Below are 22,961 nucleotides of genomic sequence, written 5' to 3'. Positions count from 1 at the left end.
TACTTTTTACTAAACAGGAGAAGCTTATAATTCTGTCTACCTTGGTTATTTCAAACTGCATCTCCTTTATCATTTCAACTAGGTTATAGTTGGCCTGCCTCCGCCCTTTTCCCCTGCTTCTGACTTTCAAGCTTCTTAAAGATGGACCTTTTAATATTTCAATCTATGGACTCAGAAGGTGGGAAGAAGTCTTTCCATGTGGAGGGAAATGGCAGAATCCTTACGGGGCAACTACAAGCAGGGTGATAGTCTTTGGGTGGAAATGATATTCCCTCTTGCTTTCAACCAGCAGAAAACCACCCTTCCTTGAGTTTGACAAGTAACATTTAACACATACCATGTGCCATTGCTGCCCTCAATAAAATGAGACATTAACTCCCTCATTAAATTCATCCTTCTTCATGTGCTATGGAATCATGCTTCCAATAGCCTTGGGAGGTAGGTTCTATTAGAATACCCATTTGAAAGATGAGGAAACTGGGGACCACAGTTACTGCTGATAAGCAGTGGAGCTAAGATTTGAACTTGGCTTTTCCTCTTCCATTTTCCATGCAACAATCCAGAGTATATTAGTTTTCCATTGCTATGTAACTACCACAAATTTCTTGGCTTAAAACAACACACATTTATTATCTTACAGTTTTCGTGAATCGGGAGTTGAGGCATGGCCTAGCTAGGTGGCCCTGCTGAAGGTCTCACGTGGCTGCATTGGTGTCAGCCAGGCTGTGTTTTTGTCTGGAGATTCGAGTGGGGAAAACTCACTTTGTAGCACATTCAGGTTGTTAGAATTAATTTCCTTTTGGTTGTATGACTAAGGGCTCTGGGTTTTGCTGGCTGGAGTTGAGAGGGCCCTGGGTTTTGCTGACCGTTAGGTCCTAGAGGACACCTTCAGTTCCTTGCTTCCTCAACATGGCTGCTTGTTTACTTCATCAAGCCAACAAGGAGAATCTTTCACCTGGTTGGCTGAGATCAGAGGAAGAATTGGAGAGTTCGTGATAAAGATCTGAGTATGTGTGGCTCAGCCACGAATTTTGAGTTACGTTTTTGGGGAAGCTGCATTTAAAAAAAAAATCAGGAACGAGAACTCGCAGTCCTAGAATTGTGTGTTAAATATCTGTAATGTCTGCTTGGACTTGGTTAAAACCATTCACTCTTTTTCTTCCCATGAGTTTATTAGAACTTCTCGTTAGTGGTTCTTGCCATTCGTTTCCCAAAGTGAATGTGGGAAAAGAAGGAGTCAAGATTGACTCCCAAATTTCTGACTGAGTAGAAACTGAGTACGCTGTGCCATTTGTGAAAGATACCCAGGCTCGGGCCGGGGAGGTGGGGGGAGCCGGAGGAAAGTTACAAATGAAAGACGCACTATTTTTACCACAGCTTCCATCAGTTTGGAATATTCTTCCAGATAATCCTGAATACATTCCAGATAATCTTATATGAAATATTATTCCAGATAATGCTGAATAAATTCTCCAGATATTCTGAAGAACCTTTCTATTAATAGCAAACACAAGCAAGATATAGCTCCTGGATAAAATATAGTTTTATTTCATTCTTTGGCTTCTGGGACAAGGAGGAATCTCCAATGTACTCAATCTCCAGTTTAAAATATTAATACAGACATACACACAAGTTTGAAAACACACAAATAGAAGGTGGAAACCCCAGCAGGGAGTAGTAAGTGAGTGCCCTAATGTAGCTTACAGACTAGTAGGGGTAGACGTACAATTAACAAACAAATAAATAAAATACATAGTATGTCAGATGGTAGTAAGTGCTATGGAGAAAAAATAAGCAAGTGAAGGGGAAAAAAGTCTCTAATTTTATGTAGGTTGGTGGGTGAAATTTCACTGAGGCTGAGAGATTTGAAGAAGGAGCTGAAAGAAGTGAGGAAGGGAGCAATGCAAATCATTGCAAGAAAAGCATTCCAGATGGAGGGACCTGCCAGTGTGAAATTCCCGAAGAAAGAATATGTCAAGTGACAGCAAAAGGCCACTGTGGCTGGAGTAGAGAGAGCATGGGAGAAAGTAGTCAAAGAGAAGATCAGAGAGGAAATGACAGTTCAGATCCTGTCAGGACACTTAAGGATGCTGGCTTTTATTTAAATGAAATGGAATGCGTTTGAACAGAGGAATGACATGATATGATTTTAGATTAAAAAAAACTCACTGTCTGTTATGTGGAGAACAGACTGAGTGGTGTGGGGGTTGGTCGCTCATTGCAATAATGCCAGTGGGAAATGATGAACCAGAGTACTTGTGAGATGGTGAGAAGGAATTAGACTGGGGGGCCCGCCCAGTGGCGCAGCGGTTAAGTTCCCATGTTCAGCTTCAGCGGCCCGGGTTTCGCCGGTTCGGATCCTGGATGTGGACATGACACAGCTTGTCAAACCATGCTGTGGTAGGTGTCCCACGTATAAAGTAGAGGAGGATGGGCACAGACATTAGCTCAGGGCCGGTCTTCCTCAGCAGAAAGAGGAGGATTGGCAGCAGTCAGTTCAGGGCTAATCTTCCTCAAAAAAAAAGAAAAGAAGTAATTAGACTCGATATGTTTTGAAGTTAAACCTAGCAGGTTTTAATGATAGTTTAAATATGGTATGTGAAAGAAAGAGAAGAGTCAAGGATGTCTCTGAGGTTTTTGGGAGATAATTTTTTTTCTTAAGTGTTTGACAGTTTTTTGGTGAGCAAGTTTGGCCCTGAGCCAACATCTGTTGCCAATCTTCCTCTTTTTTTTAATATTTTTCTCCTCGAAGCCCCAGTACAAACTTGTATATCCTAGCTGTAAGCCATTCTAGTTCTTCTATGTGGGATGCCATCACAGCATGGCTTGATGAGTGGTGCATAGGCCCACGCCCAGGATCCGAACCGGGAAACCCCAGGCCGCTAAAGCAGAGTGAGAGAACTTAACCACTTGACCATGGGGCCAGCCCCTAAGGGAGATGATGTTTTAAAGGAATTTGACAATAGAGAAGAAGTGAAGGATGACTCAATAGTTAGACAGGAGTAAGAAATCAAAAATAGCTTTTTAAAAAACATTTTTATTCAATTATAGAAACAAGAGAACACAAGTAATGTATGCACAGCACCAGCATCCAGATCAAGCAAAGGAACATTTCCAGGAACCCATAGGCCCTCTGGGTCCCCTGCCAATTTCTATCCCAAAAGGTAACCACTATCGTGATTCTAACACTACATGTTAATTTTGCTTGCGTTTAAAGTTCTTTATATACATGGAATTATGCAGTATGTGCTTTTTCTCATGACTTTTTCTTCCCCCTGTACATTATGTTTGTGGGATTTATTGATATGCCTGCGTGTAATTGCGATTTGTCCAGTCACATTGTGGTACAGTACTCCATTGTCTGAATATCGCACAATTTTTATTTTGTCTCTTCCACTGTTTGTAGCCTTTTGGATAGTTTCCTTTTGAGGGCTGTTATGTGTATTACTTCTTTGACCATTTTTGTATATGTCACTTGGAAAATGTACACATGCATTTCTGTTGCACATTCCCCTCTGGGATATGACCCAAAGCCTAGACCCAGGAAGCAATATTAAGAACCTCTTTATTGGGTTCATCATATTCTTTACTCCAACACAGTAATAAAATTGATATTATTTCCCTGTTTTCTGGTAAGGAAGATTGGCCCTCAGCTAACAACTGTTGCCAATATTCCTCTTTGTTTTCTCCCCAAAGCCCCAGTACATAGTTGTATATCATAGTTGTAAGTCCTTCTAGTTCTTCTTTGTGGGATGCCACCACAACATGGCTTGCTGAGATGTGTGTAGGTCCGCACCCAGGATCCGAGCCATCAAACCCTGGACTGCCAAAGCAGAGCACGCGAACTTAACCACTATGCCACCTGGCCAGTATTATTTCTATATGTCTAATTTCTTATTTAATCTAGAACTTAGATTGTAAAGAGCATTGTGAATAATTATAATATTTGGATCAAGATAGTTAAGAATAAAGTCATTAAATGAGATAGAATATTAAGCCATATTCGATCGACGGAAATTCAATTCATTCAATTGGCAGAAATGGAGCCATATATTTTCAAAGTGTTTTTAATTACAGTGTTTTTGCAATCTCTAATATCTAATATTTAAGCAATATGAGTGTGAAAATAATACAGAAACAGGGCCTGTATAGCCACATAGACTTAGCCAATTCACACTAGCACAAGAGTGCACATTTTCTCTTCTTACTTATGGATAGATGAATCACTTTCTTCTCAGTTTACCTAGAGAAGTTTATGAGGTTTATGGCCTTTTTGGAAGACTGACTAGTAAAATTTTACTGACCTGGGCTTTCGAGAAATTATTTTCAAGAGCAATAAAACTACTCAACAAAAGCTATTTTTTTAAGTTTCTTTCAGTGTCTAAAGTAGCTTAAATTTCAGGAAAATCTAATCACACTGCCATGAGCATTGGGTTTCTCCTCCTTTTTTCTCTAAGGCCAAGAGCTACTCATATCCATGACCTTGAAGAATTCTTTTTGACTTGTTGGATATTATCTTGTGACCACGGCAAGGAAAACGCACTCTAGAAAAGATAAAGTTTGTTAGTAGTTTTTTTTAACTCTGATTTAGGACGCTTTCGTTGCATATTTATAATATATCCCCCCCAAATGTTGTACAGTATTAGCTCTTCCAACTTTACCGTAATATATAATTGCATCAGTATTAGTTCAAACAAGTGCCATTCTCCAATCATGTCACCATTTTCTGATAAGATCATAGTTGCATCATAATTTATTCAATCCTTTAAAAATTTTTTTTTTAACTATGGCTTTTAGAGGAAAGGAAAATGTTTTAAAATTATAATGTCAAGACCTAAGAGGACCTAAGGAAGAATGCAGGAAAGCATGAACAGAACAGAGACATCCTAGTAAAACCTCATCACATGAGCAAGTGCACTGGACCATGGAGAATCTCGAGGGAGGCAGGTGACTATTCACCACAAGAGTGAGATGCAAGTTCTCATTCTCAGCCCATTAGTCTGTATCATTCATTCTCCATATAATTTTGTCCAAGCCTTAGTTCTTTCATAAAGGGTTGTGCCAGGTGATGTCTAAAGCCATCTAGCTTCTTATTAAACAATTCTGTAACTGGTTTGCTGCTCAGGCGGCACCAGCCAATCTCAGATGACCAGAGTGTCATCATGAAGGAGCCCATTAACTGAACTCTCTTCTCACTGCAAAAGTCGCCTTTCATGTGCACTTCATGACCACTAATTGACTCCTCTTTCTGCTACTGGTTAGACCTCGATCATCATACCTCAAATCTTGGGACCCAGCAGATATCATGTGACATGTCAGTGTACTCACCCCAGAGTTCTTGGAGTAGACCAGTTTCCACCAAAGGACAGAAGCATAGGCAGCGAGTAAGAGCTCTAGCACAGTGAAGGTGAGCATCACCACCAGCACACCCTGCAAACCAGGACAGGAATGATCAGTGCCATAGGCTAGCTCCTGTGCCTGACTTAGAGGGGTCTGGGGGATGAAGGCTGTAGCAGTGGACAGAATAAGGGACACAGAAAATTGTTAATTCTCTTTGCTGCTTTCTCTTTTGGATCTCTTAACAGAAGGAAAATAGGTAGCAATGGGTCCATCTCAAAACCTTGATATCCCACATTTTGAGTTAAGAATAATCCTTCATTTATCTCTATTTCTTTTATTATTTTCTTTTTTCTTTGGTGCTTTTTATTGTCATGATGATTCTATGTGTGGATTTGTTTTTATTCATCCTTCAACTGTCTCAGTGCATTCCTTCAGACTGAAATTTCATGTCTTTTTTGAATTTGGAAAGATTTTCAGTTATTTCTCTTTGCATACGCCGTCTCTCCCATGCTGTCCTACTGGAACTCAAATTAGAGGTGTGTTGGAGTTTTTCACTTCACTATATCTTCTGTGCCTTTTAACTTCTCATTCATGTTTTCCAAATTTTTATCTTAGTGTGTTGTATTCTGTGTGATTTAATCAGAGCTAAATTTCGTTTCACTCTTTATTTCTTTGGGTATGTTGAATCTGCTATTTAACTGATGTGCTAAATTTTTAATTTCAAAGATTATAATTTTCATATCTAACCATACTATTTAGTTCTTTCTCGATTCCACTTGTTCTTTTTTCTTGCTGTGATGTTCTTTCATTTTGGTTTCAATTCCTTTTTTATATCTTTAATCATTTAAAATGTTTTCATTATAGCCTTTTTCAAATTATTATAGAATCTCCAATTCTAGGGCAACTAACTGTCATGTTTGTTCCATTTGCTGCTGTTCCTTATTTTTTTTTTCATGTTTTTCAAGATATTTTTGTTCTTAGATAATTTCAATGTGTGGGTGGCGGGGAGGGGAATCTTTGATACGCAGGAGACTCATAAACTGCGTTTATGGACATTTCCTTAGATGGTAGTTTTAGGTTTGATTCTGGTAGAATCTTAGAAGTTTCATGGATCCGGGAACAGATTTTAAGTTAACCCTTTTGAATTTGGATATCACACCTGCCCAAGGCTTGGTGAGATAATTTCATCCTAGAAACCTTTATGGCAGAGTTTCTTGAAGTTTCGTGGGATGTTGGGCAGAGTTTTCCTTGTTTTATTTTCATAAACAGGGTAAATATTCAGTCTCAGCTTCGAACATTTTTGCAGGGCACTCAGGGTGAGCTCGCTGCTTCCTGTGGGCCTAAAGAACCTCAAATCCCATCATGGCATTAACATTGCATGATCCCAGCCTCTAATACCTGTATTCCTATCCAGCCCTCCCTGATTTTCTGGTCTCAGTTCTTGTTTGGTTATCTGATCTTGGGGTGCTTCTTAGTTTCTGGAACCTAAGATGTCCTTCTTTCTTGATTTTTCCTTCCTTCCACCCTCTCTTCCTTCCTTCTTCCAACCTGAGATATATATTTTGAATTTTTTTAATTTGTTACTTTTGCCCAGGTTATCTTTGTGTTAATAAAGAAAGAGTGGATCTTTGGGGTCCACTTAGTCTGCTGTGTTGCAACTTCTCTGATGTTGCAAGCAGTTCCCTTTGGCTCGAGTTATCTGAGAATGGGAGGGAGTTTGATGTGTTGAGATTAGTTTTCATTACATTAAACTCCCAATATCCTAGCGGGGAGGATGCCTCTCCCACTCACATTGCTTTCCCGGACATCTGCCCTACACCGGGGTCATACTGTCTCCACGGCTTCCTCATGCTGATTTCTAACCAGATGGGTCTCTGTGCTCTTTCACTTCCTCCATCTCTTGGATCAAAGAGGTTACTTTTGATAATCTCTGGGTTACATGGGCAGACTCATAGAAGGCCATGAGTCCAGAAACTTGCCAATGTTCTCTGAGATTCATGAATCAGATTGAGCCAAGGGAAAAGAGATATTGCCTTTGTCTCCCAGGCTCCTACTAGGAGGAGTCCCAAAGGAAGAAATCTTTCTCCTTAAAGGGCCAAAGTTTATGGTTTTAAAACTATGAGTTTATAGAGAGGATTGACTAAGCCAGGAATGTCACCATCAACAATAGTGACCAATGAGTTTGGGGGAAATCTAGCAAGAAAATGCTGCCCAGAGATGACATTTCTGCTAGGAGTGGAATCCATTGGTGGCCATCTCCTATCTTCCTCTCACTGCCTGTAAGCACTGCTGGGCCAAAGTAGAATAATTGTGTGTTTGGGCTAAAGGTTCAAGTTCTGTGCCTACCTTAGTGTAGGATACATTAATCTCGATCAAATAAAATTCACATAAAGGGGGATATTTCCTGCCTGCATTGAGGAAAAAATATGCCTGCTCAACAGAGGGGGAACTTTGAGAGTTCAACCTATTAAAAATGGAATATTTATTATTTAAGAGAGACTGCTGAAGGGATAGACTACCCACAGCCTTTCTTGATCTCCTTTTTTGACTTTGCACAGCATATCTCCCATATTGTGCAGTCTGCCGACAGGCCTCTTGCAACCATAATTGGTTTTTTTCTGTCTGTCTCTGGGCATTCAGACCAACAGGGCTAGAGACTGCTGAGAAAGCAGAGATTATGCAAAAGGGAGACACCGAGACTTCACATGACAGGATATTCAATCTGAAACTACTTACTATTAGGCTGATGCCAGCCAGGAAACACTCCTTGACTTCATATGTCGAATAATAGTACCTCGAATAAGGCAATGAAGATAGATATTCCTTTCCTGATTCACACTGTTGAGACGCAGTCCTCAGGGCTACCAGGCTGTCAGCGAGGAGGAGGAGGCCTGCTCCAGCGGCCACAGAGCTCACTGCACTGGAGGTCAAGCTGCTCATGGCCTGGAAGAGAAATTCCGCATTGAGATCTCATCAGAGAAGCAGCATGGGACGCTGTTATCCCTCAATCCATGGGTCTCTTTCTCTAATATCCGTATTTCTTGGGGGCACAGGCTGTGTTTTATTCATCTCTGTATCCCTCCTCACTATCTAGTTTATCGCCTGACGTAATTAGTCAATGTTTGTTGAATGAGAGAATGCATGAATAATGCCTCCTTGGGGATAAGGGTTCGGGCTTCCTGACTCTCTGCAGCGCTGAAGACAGAGATGGTACTGCTTAGGCCCCTGCCAGCAGCTCCCTTGACTTCCTCAACAGCCTTAGAATCATTCTGCTGCTTTAAGGACTTCTAGAATATGGCCTGTGGTTCCTCCTGGGATGATCAATCTATGGCTTCTCGTTCCATAAAGAAGTAGCTTCAGAGAAAAGGCAGAAGCAAACTGGAGAAGTTGGAACATCTACCTGGAGGTGGACCAGGCCTACAAGAACCACATTCACGACACTCTCTGCTGGGTCATAGTCTACACTTTGGGGTAAAAGGCTCTCACAGGATTTGATTTCTCTGCAAAGACACTGATGGAACAGACTCTGTGCCAGGTTCCCGGCGAATGCTCTTTTCTGTTTGAAATCACTGTTGGATACTGTGTGTTGGAGAGGATGATTTCCCTGCCCTCTTCCTCTTTGGCCCAGTAGCTATATGGCTTCAAGTGCTGAGTCCCTGAAGGCAAAGCAGACTGAACAGGCAGTGCCTTTGCCCAGAGCTACCACATGGGCAATGGAGCCCACACATTGTCTTATCTCCCGTATGTGGAGTCCACTTCATGTCAGGTCATCCCAAGTACACTTTTCCCTTTCAGTGTATTCAGGGCAGTTGGGAAGCCACCTCTGAGATTCACATGTTTATCTTCCACATTTTGTAAGTGAGAAACTAAAGCCCAGACAAGGAAGGAACTTTTTCAAGCACACAGATGGGTCAACGAGAGTGCTGGGACAGGAGTACACATTTCCTGATTCAAAGTCCGGAACTCTGACCCCATCCAATGCTATGAACTCTTTAAAACCCTGTCCACTGTTTCTGGGTTTTAGACTCCAGCTTCAAGTGTCAGGAGCATATACTGGCCTTGTATACCATCTTATGTGCCCTCACTCATGGCTAACCAGACTGTGTATCTTCCTGTGTCAGGATGTGGCTTTTCCCTAAGTCATCTTTGTGGGTGTGTGGCCGGGGAGAGTGAAAGGTTGCTATGGAGAGGATCAAAGGCCTCAGCTGCTTTTCTCACCCACTCCTTACCTTTGTCAGGAAAGCGCCTACAATCCGATAATTCCTTGTTTTAGAGGGGTTGGAGGACATAGCCACAGGATCTAAGCCCACACACTTCTGCCTCTGACCCTGTCATTTAGGGAAATTGACTCATTATGAGGCAGGTTTTTCTAGAAAAAGGATCTCTAGGCTCTAGCTGGGATGGTCATCTGCCCTATTCAGGGCCAAGATAGCAAGTTATAAAGAGTCCATGGTGTATTTAAAACTTTCTACTGTTTAAACAATTAAGGCAAACTTTCTCCCAAATTGGAATATGGTCCAGGAGCACCATTTTGTGGGGGAAAGAGCACCCGTCTAGAAGTCTAGGAATTTGGGTTCTACTCCTGGTTCTGCCAGGAGAGAACTTGGGCTCCCTCACCTGCTCTGAGCCTTATTGCCCTAAACTGTCAAATGGTGATTTTTGAACTAGAAGAATTAACTGTGATGTTCCTTTTATTCCAACCACCTGAGATTTAACGGTTCTCATACTTACAAACGCCTTAGCTGATTTTTTCCCAGAGATAATTGAGAGGAATCCAGTAACAGCAAACTGCTCAGAAAAGAGAGAAATGATCACTTCAGTTGTCTTGTGGAAATATGGTCACCATGTTACTGTCAATCACTCAATCACTGTGTAATGTGGAACTTTTAGAGATATAACACTGTAGGAATGGTGTGGATCCATATTGATAGCGAGGCCTGATTTTCACCTCCAGGATGCTTACATTAACTCTGAAGACTAGGCAGATGCACAGAGGGTGAAATGAACTTTTCATTCAGTACCTGATGAGTGGATTATTTTAAACTAGAGGGAGTCCAATGGCCTCATCAAAGCCCCAAAGAAGGATGTGAAAAATCTTCCACTTTTCCAGAGGTATGCTGTCGGGCCAGGTAAGAAATGCTGTCCTGGTATGCGCACTGTATTACCTTCCCCTCTTGTCTCCTGCCCCAACTGGTCATGCCCTGAGATGCTCACACAGGAGGATGGATTAAGCCCCTCTGCTGTTCTTCCTAAACTGGAGAGACATGAAGTGGGATGATACAGAGAGGAAGTTTGGGGCCTTGGCTTTCTTCTCCTATCTTCCTGCCTCTTGGAACTGAGTCACGCCATGACTTAGCACCCAGTTAGCATTTATAAAGCATATCCCCTCTTGGTGACCCCACTCTACTCACACACAGAGCTCCTCCAAAGGGGTACCCGGACATTAAAATGGTGGAAACTGCTGGGTTGAAGTTAGAAGAGTAGGGAGCAGAAATCAAAATGGCCCCCAAACTTGAAATCGTCATGGAACACAGGATATGGATAGTCTACAAGAGACAAGAAGGAAAATTCTAGAACACACTTTAAACAGATGAAAGTTATGTACATTATGAATTATAAAGAGTCTAAAAATATTATAATTTTTCATATTAAGGAGTAAAAAAAGTGTTCAGGAAGCCAATAGACATTGTCTGAGAGAAAGTCATGTATATCTAACCTCTTTTCTTTTCAGATAAGTTTATTCAACTAGCAAATCAGGGAGTGATAATATACGCATTTTAACTTTATTTTGAGAAAGATATTTGACAAATCTTTTTTGGTTCTAGAAGAAGATGGAGAATATTTTTCTGGACAGTAGTCTAATTAGATGGATATAGAAAGTACACTTATCAAGGGAGTATTAAACAAAACCTCAATTTCAATTGAAACAAAATAGAACAGGAAGTCTTCTGTGCTATAATTCATCTTATCATATTCATCATTGGATTTTAATAATAATAATAATTTTAATGACACCAATGACAATAGCAATAGCCTACATTCTTTGAACACTTTTTACGTTCTGGCTATTAATCTCATTATTTGCTGATGAGAAACATGAGGACCCAGGAGTTAAAATAACTTGTACAAACCCATACAAATGACCAACTGGAAGAACTAGGATTTCAGCCCTCTTACTAGAGCCCACACTATTACTCACTGTTTCAAATGCATATGAAAGATTATGCAAACATAGGAGAAATAACTTAAAATCAAGAAAATTCAACATTCCTACAATTAATATTTATTGAATGTTGATTGTATGCCAGGCATCAGGGGAATAAAGCAAATGAAAATTGCTGCCACCGGACATGTATTATGTCCTTTGCAGATAAGTTCCTTGGAAAGTAGAATGAGCTAAGAGTGGAGTAGTAGACAATTAGGCCTGAGAAATAGTAGGGGCACGGTGCAAACTATGTAGGGCTTTGCAGGCTATTTTACCAACTTTGCCTTTCATTCTGAGTAAAAAGGGAAGCCCAGTGGATAATTTTGATCAAAGCAATTACATGATGCAATGTATATTTTCAAAAGATCATTCTATCTGCTTTGCTGAGAATAGATTTTAAGGAAACAGAGCAAGGAGATAAATAGGGAGAGTAGTATAATAATTCACATGTGAGATGATATTGACTTGAAAGAAGACGATAGTAGAAGTAATGAGAAGTAGTTGGATTCTAGATGTATATGAAGATTAAACGTATAGGATTTGCTGACAGTTTGAATGTGGATGACGAAAGAGAGCAATGAAGCTTACCTCCAAGGGTTTTGGCTTGAGCATCGAAATGATGGAATTAACATTGATCTGAGATGGTGAGTACTGTATGAGGAGCAGGTTTGGGGATGAAGACAAGGATTTCAATCTGGCAGAGGTTAAGGGAGAGATGTCTAGTAGATATCCAAGTGAACATGTACATAAGCTGTTGGATATTTGAGTCTTAAGTTTGGAGGAGAGATCCAGGCAAGGGATACAGTCTTTTCTATAAGTGAAGACAACGTTTAAAGCCATATTACTGAATGAGGTCACCATTGTGGAAGATATAGAAAGAGAATGAAATCAAGGACAGAACTATGAGCACTCTAAATGTAGGATCAGAGAAATAAATAGAAACAGTAAAGGAACATAAAAGGAGCAGCCAAGAAGGAAGGAGAAAAACCAGAGTAATATGATGTCCACGAGCGAAGTGAATAAACTGTTTCAAGTAGGAGAGAGTGGCCAACCGCACCAAACACTTCAATTAGCTCAAAAAAATTAACAATGGAGTCTTGGAAATTGAGTTAGTAATGTGGAAGAAAGGGGACAAATGCCATTGCATATGATTCAAGAGAAAATATCATTCAAGAGTAATGGGAGACGTTGACTTCCTACCCTTTAGAGGAACGTGGCTGGGGAGGCAAGTAGTGAATGGGGCATTAGCTGGAGGGTGTGTGAAGTTAAAAGTTTTTGTTTTTGCTTTTATGTTTTCAAGATGGGAGAATTTTCAGTAAGATTCTGGGCTGATGAAATTGATAAAGAATAATTATGCAGGGGAAATTACTGGAACAAGCGATAAGGGATTGGATCTGTTGCACCAAGGGAGAGTTTTCATTAGTTAGAAGATGGACATTTTATTCTTAGCAATGGGGAGGGGAGAAAGAAATACAGCTACAGAGGTGGGTAATTGTAGAAATGTACCACATTGTGGACATCCTTTCCAGATTGTCTCAATTTTCTTAGGATTATAGAAAGCAAGGTAATCAAAAGAAAAGGAAGAAGCATTAGAAGTTTGAGGAGAAAGAACATATGAAATAGTTTTCTGGGATAATGGGAAAGTGAATGGATGAAAGAAATATCATGTACTTTTTATGCAGCTTTTACAGTCCATTGGTTAGAATTAAACCAACGTCACAGTTTTTAAGAGTATGCTCTAAGGAGATGAGGACAAGTCTGTTGGGGGTGTTCACAAGAGAGTGAACTATGGGATCTTTGTGAACTAAGGAAGTGAGTGTAAGAGGAAGTAAGGCTCTGTGAAAAAGGTGTATTATCAATCATTTGCAGTGAGGTTAAAGAAAGAGTCAACGTTGAGTCAGAGGGAGTGATCTGGAAAGATTAGAGTTGGAGATTGGAGAATGGATTGCTTGAAATGTAGATAATGCAGGGTTTACTTCTATTAGTATTCATAAGGTTGTGTGTACAACTACAGGAATGTTTGTCTATGGAAGGATGGACAAGACTCTTGGGGAGAAGAGGTCAAGGAAATGAGAGGTCGTGATAGTGGAAGGATCATAAACATGAATATTAAACTAGCCAAGGCTTATGGTAGAAACTCTACTGGAGGGAGTGATAGTGACTGAGGAATCAATATCTTGGTGGGAAAAAGGTGAAGGACCCGGGAGAGTGAAGGAAGTGGGAATGCACTGAAATTTGTCTTTGTTTCTCCAATATATCATAAGGGCTATGAGAATAGGGCTCTTTTGTGTAAAAATAGTGACTGGCACATTAAAGGTGCTCAATAAGTGATACATGAATGTATGAACAAATAAATATATTTATAATATCTCTTATTAAGTTGCTAAAGCAAACAATGAAATGTGTTTATGATTATAGCTGTGTGTAGGCTATCTTGTAAGGTTCATGGGCAAAGAGAACAGGGGATTTCTTCAGAGAGAGAAAGGCAAGTCAGCATGGAACTGGTTATTTGAAAGAAGTAAATTAAGGAGTGAATATTGGTAACTGATAGTAGAATGACAAACACTAATTGGTTTTATTTTCAAGCAACATATTCATCAGATGATTTTTCTAAGGATGATCACTTATCCAATTTGCCAATACATCATTTAATGTTATTTTCTAAAACACTGATTTTTTTTTTTCTTTTTTCTTGTCTGAGGAAGATTCACCCTGAACTAACATCCATTGTCAATCTTCTGCTTATTCTTTTGCTTGGGGAAGACCAGCCCTGAGCTAACATCTGTGCCAGTCTTCCTCTTTTTCGTATGTGGGACACCTCCATAGCATGGCTAGTGAGCGAAGTAGGTCCACACTTGGGATCTGAACCCACAAACCCAGGCCACCAAAGTGAAGGGTGTGCAAATTTAACCACTCAGCCACGGCCGGGCCCTACTTTTAGGTTTTTAGAGTAAACTCAGTGTTCTTAAATTTTAATCCTCTTATCAATTCTCAATTATTCTAATATTAGAATTACCTAAAACAAACTTTTGAAATTTGTGACTATCTACAATTACTTGAGGTAATTATTCTTTTCCAGTGTTCAAAATATAAATAACATTTCAAAAATATCTTTTTTGGGTAGAAGATTAAATTAAGATTTCTTAAATCATAAATAAAAAGGGCAATTATATCATTTTTTAAAAAAAGGTGGGTGTGAATTACCTAGTAGGATGACATGAGATTCTAAAGTAGGAGTATTTTTTGGCATATTTATTTTTTATTTTGAGGAAGATTAGCCCTGAGCTAACATCCACCGCCAATCCTCCTCTTTTTGTTGAGGAAGACTGGCCTTGAGCTAACATCTGTGCCCATCTTCCTCTACTTTATATGTGGGACGCCTGCCACAGCATGGCTTGCCAAGTGATGTGTAGATCCACACTTGGGATCCAAACCAGTGAACTCCGGGACGCTGAAGTAGAATGTGCAAACTTAACCACTGCACCACGGGGCCGGCCCCAAAGCAGGAATTTTTAGGGATGAGAGGAAAAGATTGATCTAGAATGTCCACGGGAAGCAAAGAAGATAATCACTTCACTTTCACGCCCAGAAGTGGGGGTTGCAATGGAAACAGTGCCCTTGGGAGCTAGATTTCTGTTTGTACAATAAGGAGGGGTTTGAGAAAAAAATGGGGGCATAAAGAGGATTATGTTAACTGACCCTGAATTCTAGAGGGCACACCTGAGCAAGGTCTCCAAAGTTAAGAATAAGCAGGAGTTGGATGTTAGAAGGGGATATTCAGAACCATGTGGGGATTAAAGTCCTAGATAAGAAAGATGATGACCTAGGATGCTTGGATGTCTTACAGTTACTCAGGTCAACAGGGAGAAAATGTATAGTGAGATTAGTCCAGATTGTCTCATCTCAAATGTTTAAGAGATGAGCTCAAAATAAGAAGATCTAACTTAATCATATACAGTAAAATCATATGGTTAAATCCAAAATCTCTACTTTATTAAAGACAAATTACAAGAGACTTTATCGTGTAGATTTCAGGTGGGAAAGACCTAGAGGTTTTAGTTAGTGTACAGAAAGGCCTGAGGAAGATATAGTCTTCCCATGAAGCCCCATTTCATGTCCCAGTTAGCCTGGAGTCAGACAGAAAAGAACTGAACTATCCTCCCAGATCCATTGTAGAGCTGTAGTCTGGATACATTGACCATGTTTTGCCCAGTATTCCCTTTATAATGAGATGGACTTACTCCAAGAACTGTGGCTTCTTTTTCCAGACCATTATGCAGGTTATCTTCTTTTTGGTAGGTGTGTTCAAGTTTCTCTTTTTCGGGGCTAATGATGCCCTTTGGAGTGAAGAAGTCAAAGCCTCCCTTGGTCTTAGGTTCTGACAGCATGATGCTCACGATTCTGGAAAAGGCAGTGAGCTCAGTTAGGACTCAAGGTTTGACTTAAAGGTATGAAACTCCCAGGGACTAAAGTTTGCAGGAACTTAAGATTTTTCTCCACTGTCCAAGGTGGGACCCGTCCTTTAGGAACAAAACTATATGTGAGGAGCAGTGGAAGAGTTGGAAAGCCAGCATGCTTGACACAGTCCATCCATTGTAGACAGGAAGCATGTCACTGGGAGAAAGCTATAAACGTTTTAAGGAGTCCCACATTTGAGAGGCCAACAACTCACATAGAACTTGCTTTGCAGCCTTGAGTGTATCCAACTCACTCTCCCACCAGCAGACTTGACTTCCAGTTGTTTGCCTTCCTTGCCCCTGCTTCACCTGTGGCACATTCCCACACCACATCTCCCAGTGTTGTACTTTTATGCTATACCTGTTCTGCTCATTCTTCCATCATAGTCTTATTTTCTTTCCATAAACATGTTGATTAATCCTGTTCCACATCCCTTTCCAGTATAGGGTTTGTCCCACCTAGAATGACCCCCATGCCTATGTTAGCTTAATAATTGTTAATATGAACATTTATTTAACTCCTGATGAATTCCAGGCTCTAGGCCACAGTAGCTCTAATCCTTACAATGACTTGGATGTTATTAAATCACTTTATATCTTAGAAACTCAGGACGAATAAGTTCAAGTGATTTTCCTTAAGTGAAATAGTCACACAAAGCACTTAGCCTGGCATATGGAAATGTTTAATACATGGCAACAAATACAATTATGAGTAGCCTGTATTTGCATAATGAGAAGGTGTCTGAACCAAGTCGATCTGGCTCAGAAGCTTGTGATATTTTTATCAATACCACATCAATCCTCCTTATCTTCCCCTTTCTTCCTTCCTGTCATTGGTAGTTCCAATACAGACTCGAGGAGCAGGTTGTCTGCTGTCTAACAGCTCAGCAGCATTGTTAGGCCTCTGTGGTGTCAGCAACAGAGTTCAACCCCTGGGATGCTCCCCAGATACGTTCTCAGCACAACATTCTCCCTCTTGAATGCCATAGTTTGGATAAAATCTTGTAATAATCTGATGGTGCCACAGTTCTGTTCGCTGACGCTTCAACTCAACGTCTTAATGTTTTAGGAATGGTTTCAGGCTTTCTCAGTGTGTAACATATAAAGACTGAGCCTGGCATCCACAGTCTCATTACGGGTGGGGGAGAATGGGAAAGAGCACTGGGCTAGAAGTCTGATGCCTCAGCGTCCAGTTTCACACCTGAGTGTGTGTCTTGGAGTTCAGTCCTATACTCATATTCTATACTGACCAATTATTACTAAACTCACCATGGACAAGTTATTCTAGCCACTTCATAGGTTTGTGAGGAAGGTTAGATGAGATGATGCAGTAATGAGCTCAATATAGAGCAGGGCATGTGATAAACTCTGAATACATATTGGTTATATCTAAAACTCACTGGAATTCCAGCTCTGATATTTATTAGCTGGCCACAGGCAGGTTATTTCCTCTCATTCATCCTCAGTTTAATTACCTATAACATAGGAACAATAATGCTATCATGAAGGATGCTTGTGAGGATTTGAATGAGATGGTGTACATGAGTCCCTTTTGTCATACCTCTGTGATCTTTATCAGGTGTTCCATAACACTCAATAAGAGGTTAGTGACCTCTACCCCATTTCTACTTCTATGCCTTGGTCAAGTTTCTCATGCTCTCTGGACACCAAATACCTTATTTGAAGAGTTATTAAAAAGAAAAGTCTCCTTGTCTAAGGTGCTCATTTTCATTTTGGGGGATTTTGGAATCCGGGCAGAAGTATGGATGATTTGCATGAACAAGGATGGGAATCGTGCTGACACTGAATCCTTGCAGTAGAGCTGGGGTAAAGATGCCATGGATGGTTCCAGGCCCCTTCTACTAAGCATTCCAGCACATCTTTAGAGCTAGAGAAGTAGAAAAAGCATCAGGTTTGAGGAGATTCTAACTTTCAAAATCAAATAATAGTTTCCAATAAAATGATAATTGCTAACATTTATTGAGCACCCACTATGAGTCTGGCACTTTACTAAGAGCTTTGTGCAGAGTCTCATTTAGTCTGCACAACAGCTCTCAGAGATAGGTTTGATTATTACTTGAATTCTGCAGGTAGGAAAGATAAGGCTTAGAGGGGTTAAATAATTTGCACAAGATTGTATATCTAGCATGTAGTGGAGGCAAGATTTGAACCAGGCAGCCTAATGCTGGAGCTTTTCTATATCCCCTGCAGATTTGAGCATGCCCATTTAGCTACATATGATCCTCAGCCCCTGTGACCTTTCTCCCTTATAGCTGAAATTCATCATGTCCATAGTTACCCACAGGAATATTCCTGACCTTAGGGAATGTGCTTGATGGTCTCTCCAGAAATCTTCCCATATTCTGATAACTTGGCTTCTGCCTTGCTCCTTATGGCTTAATAGCCCAAATACATGAAGTAGACCCCTTCTTTCTAGTGTCAATAACCAGTCTTTCAAGGTTCGTCCATATTGTCACATATTGCAAGATTTCATTTTTTTTTTAAGGCTGGCCTTGAGAACATTGTGCTAAGTGAAATAAGCCGGTCACAGAAGGACAAATACTGTGTGATTCAACTTACGTAAAGCATCTAAAATAGTCACACTCATAGAAGCAAAGACTAGAATAGTAGTTGCCAGGATCTGGGGGAGGAGGAAATGGGGAGTTGCTGTACAAGACGTATACAATTTCAGTTATGCAAGATAAATAAGTTCTAGAGATCTGTGCTACTTTGTGCTTATAGATAACAATACTGTATTGTATGCTTAAAAATCCGTTAAGAGGATAAATCTCATGTTCAGTGTTCTTACCACAATAAAAAAAATAAAAAATAAAATTGGAAAGAAAGAAAGAAAAAGATTGATGTCCAACCTAAGGATTAAAAAAAAGTCTCTGTAGTTCTTGATTCATTTCTGTATTTTTCAGTTCTCATGCCCAAGAACTACAGGATAAGCTTGACTCTAAGCCCGGAGCTAGGACCTAGAAGCCTAGTTGGTACCCTCTAGCTCACCACACTCTCAGATACCATGTACATTTATTTTCTTATATTATTTTTTAATTGTTTTGTTTAAAAGAGTGCATAACATGGCAAATACAATAAAAAGGGAGTAAGATTTAAAGAAGAAAACAAAAAAGTAGCTTAAATCTCAACTACCATGAAATAACTACTGTTTCATACATATCCTTCACATTCTCCTTTTTCTCCTCTCTCATTTTGTCTCTCTTCTCTTTCTTCACATATGTTTACACACATTCTTAATTCTACATAAACAGGGTCACTCTGTCCACACCATTTATAAATCTTTTTTTTTTTTTTGGCATTCAACATCATTCTGTGGACATCTTTGACACTAATAAATATAGATAATGAAAATCCTAAATCTAAAAGGCAAATGATAAATTCTGACACACGCCACCACAGGGATGAATCTGGAAGACAATATGCTAAATGAAACATGCCAGTCACAGAAGGACAAATAGTGTATGATTGTACTCCTGTGAGGCACCCAGAGTGTACAAATTCATAGAGCAAAAAGTAGAATGATGGTTTCCAGGGTCTGAGAGGAGAAGGGAATGTGGAGTTATTGTTTAATGGGCATGGAGTTTCAGTTTGGGAAGATGAAACATTCTGGAGTTCAGCTGTGGTGACGGTTGCACAAGAATGTGAATGCACTAATGTTACTGAACTGGATACTTGAAAACGGTTAAAATGCTAGATTTTGTGTTATGTGTATTTTACCACAATAAAAAAAGCCAAATCATGTATTCAGATGAATAGGTATTTCAAGATTCATTTAATCAGCCACATATTCGTGGCTATTTAGGTTGTTTCTATGTTTTTACCATTATAAACAATGCTATTGTGAACATCTTAGCACCTTTGTGGGGCCTCACCTATTCAATTGTCTCCTTAGAGTAACATTTAGAAGTGGATTCACTTAGTTTAAGGCTATCCTTAAATTTTGACACATATTGCTACTTTTTAGGAGGAATTCTATAAAACCAAGATTCTTTATGGCTTCACAAGACGTCTCCAGACTGAGCCCATCATCTCCAATCTCCAATATCTGAGAGAAATGTTTGGTCCTTCTACATTCACCAAGTGGAGACAAACTTGGGGTGGCCTGCAACTTTTCAAGACAGTTTTAAAATCCCCACTTTGGAAACGAATCATAGCTTGGAGGATAACTGCTCTAGACACAGCAATTTTCTTTATTACAGAATTAGAATAGAACAATGGGGCCCTAATACAGGATTTGATCTAATTGCACAGTATTTGTTGAGAGCATATTCTGTGTAAGACTCAGGAACATACCAGGAAATGCAGAGGATTGTAGGAAATCATCACCTCAAATCTTGAAAGAAACCTAAGGATCATCTCACCCAATTCTCTCATTCGGAAAGTAAGTAAACTGAGGCCCAGAGAGGGGAATTGACTCACCAATTCATGCAAGTGGCCAGCAGCAGAGACAAGACAAGAATCTGATTCCTGACTGTCTGTTCAAAAGACAGTAATCTCCCCCCAAGATTCATGATCCAAACCAAGATGCCTACCTGTTCTTGCAGCCCAGTCCTGTGTGTTGTGGCTGGTGGACCAGCTCACCTCTGAGGAGCTGTCGCCCAGAGCTGCCTACTGGCTGTTCCTGTGGGACCGATCTTGCTGCTCTGCTCTCCAACCTCTGAGACTTCCTGTCCCTTTCTTGAGTGGTATTTTATGATTACATAAGATATGAGTTTTACTGCACTTACAGTACCCCTGCTTCCTCTTTCTAAATTTTAAAGTCTGGACAATGTCACGAAATAGATGCAACACATGAGAAAGAGCTTGTGAAGACTAGTGAGTTGCACGGTCCCAGTTAAAATTCATTTCCCCCATTCCTGTAGGTAAGTCAACTAGTTCCTCTCCTTTTAGTAGAGTTTTCTCATCTACTAAATGAGGATGGGTAATAGTCATTCCACAATAAGGCTGTTGGGAGAATTAAAGAGAAAGGCTGTAAAGAGCTTACAGAAAAAAAGTAAGCACTCAATAACTAGTGATAATTAATGATGTTAATTCTGAATTGGGAGAGTTTATTTATTTTCCCATTTCCCAATCTCTTGGCAAACTGAAAGCACACTATGGGGACCCACTGTCTAATTGTTACTTCTTTTGGGTGCCTCTTCATTCTTTGTCTCTGGCTTTATATCTTCCTAACTTCATGCTCATGGAAGTCCGGGCACATCTTGGGAAAGATGCCAGTGGATTGGAGTCAGAGGCAGAGACATCAGGGCTGCAAACAAGCTCATATTCTGAGAAGTATGGGGATATTGGTGCCACTTTCACATTCCTTTTAAAGCTGTTTGGAGAAGAGCGTTTGCTCAGAAAGGCTGAGCAAGGAGGGGTTAGGATGGCTCTGAAAAGTGCAGCCTGTCGCAGTATCTGGCAGCATGACATGCTCTGTACTTTCACAATTTCCTGAAGGCTGGCAAAGCTGTCCCCTGAAAAAGGAGCAAATCTAAGCCAAAGTGGTTGAAGAAACTCAAAATACTTGGAGAAAATTTTAGTCTGATCCTTTTCTTCTCCAAATGAGGTGTATCGCTGAAGGAACCTACCACAGACCACATGTCAAGTCTGTGGAAGAAGTAGGACTGGAATCCAAGCATCTTGGCAGCTAGGTCCAGGCTTGCAGCAGAGCAACAGTCTGTCATTTTGTCGTCATCTTCATCCCCATGACCAACATCATCTTCATTTAAGAAAATCCTCATGGTCCAGAACTTCCACTGGATCTGTGACCTGCTTTGAAAAAATTGCCAAAGAAGCATCTTGGTCATTTGAGAAGCCTGAGAAGGAATTTGAGAGGAATTTGCAATAACATCTCTTCTGAGTCTGAGAAAGAATTTGTGGGAAAATCAGTTAAATACCTAGTCAGTTTTCTCATATATAAAATGGTGCTAAAAAGGCCTTCAGAGTTTTTGAGAGGATGAAGCCACATACAAATTCAAGTATATAAGTCATATTTAAAGTGCCCAGCATAGGGTCTGACATATATATATTAACATTCAGAAAAGTGTATTTCTTGTCCAACATCTTCTCCTACATCCTTTATAGAAAAGTGGACTTTATCTCTAGACTGATCTCTGGTCTCTATGTGTAATTTTTCTACATTTAATCTAAATCCACCCTCTTGTGCATTGATTGGGATATCCTCAGCCTCTTTCAAAGGGTCCTGATGCTCTAGACTGGCAAGTGACTCATGCTGCTAAACCTGCTTCAAGGGCACAGTCCAGGGATTTCTCAATTTCCTACTGCCCAACCCCAAGCAGATTGTGGAGGTAGCCAAAGTGGAAGTGCATCTCAGATCTCTACTGACCTTAAACAGAAGTGGCTGAGATTTTTTTCTCCAGAACTAGAGAATGCAGGGTCTGACCGTCTGGGAAAGATTCCCCAGAGCACAGTTCACTGTCCTCTTTGGTGTTTGACTTTGGTTATTGACTCCACGCATGAGTTTTTTCCCCCCTGCTTCATAGAATCTCACATCATGACAGCAGAATGAAAGCTAAGGGATCCTTTTCCGAGTCTCACATTTTACAGGTGGAGAAACTGAAGCCCAAAGGTTACTCAGGGAGTTACTAGTGGCTGATACATGCAATTTTTAATCTCTATGATTTCTTTTCAGTTCTTATTGCACAGTTAATGCTTCTTTATAAGTGCTCTCTGTTGAAATAACAGGAGGTTTCTGTCTCCAGACTGATAACCTAAGTGAAAGAGAGGTTAAGTAACTTACCTCAGGTCACACATCTGGTGGTTGGTGGAGTCTAAATTTGAATCCAGGTAATTAGACTTCAGGAACCGTGCTCTAACTACTCTGCTGTACTATTACTGCTGGAACTTACTATACTGATCCTCTTGACTTGAACAGCTGAACCCAAAACTATTGTGAAACCCTTCCTTTGAAGTGAAGTGTAAGCAAACGGTTATTT

At 40.2% G+C, this 22,961-nt stretch overlaps 1 protein-coding gene across 3 annotated transcripts; it reads right to left on the bottom strand.

The window, feature by feature from the left end:
• Positions 1–1,521: 1,521 nt before the first annotated feature.
• On the bottom strand, positions 1,522–20,705 carry MS4A7 (membrane spanning 4-domains A7). 3 transcript variants are annotated; one of them, XM_070487911.1, is made up of 7 exons: positions 20,556–20,697; positions 15,787–15,946; positions 10,752–10,886; positions 10,072–10,128; positions 8,077–8,283; positions 5,329–5,430; positions 1,522–2,508 (listed from the first exon to the last, which is right to left on the bottom strand). In XM_070487911.1, exons 2-7 carry the CDS (start codon positions 15,931–15,933, stop codon positions 2,449–2,451), a joined length of 708 nt encoding a protein of 235 aa, XP_070344012.1. In that variant the 5' UTR covers positions 15,934–15,946; positions 20,556–20,697; the 3' UTR covers positions 1,522–2,448. The 3 variants fall into 3 exon arrangements, with proteins under 3 accessions (XP_070344012.1, XP_070344013.1, XP_014717280.1); XM_070487912.1 differs by having other exon boundaries at positions 1,522–2,512; positions 20,556–20,690; XM_014861794.3 differs by lacking the exon at positions 1,522–2,508 and adding an exon at positions 3,251–4,544 and having other exon boundaries at positions 20,556–20,705.
• Positions 20,706–22,961: the final 2,256 nt, after the last annotated feature.

Source organism: Equus asinus, chromosome 17, assembly GCF_041296235.1.
Source record: "Equus asinus isolate D_3611 breed Donkey chromosome 17, EquAss-T2T_v2, whole genome shotgun sequence".
Lineage (NCBI taxonomy): Eukaryota > Metazoa > Chordata > Mammalia > Perissodactyla > Equidae > Equus > Equus asinus.
Note: the sequence above shows the minus strand (reverse complement) of the source record. Positions and strands in the feature narration are given on the sequence as shown.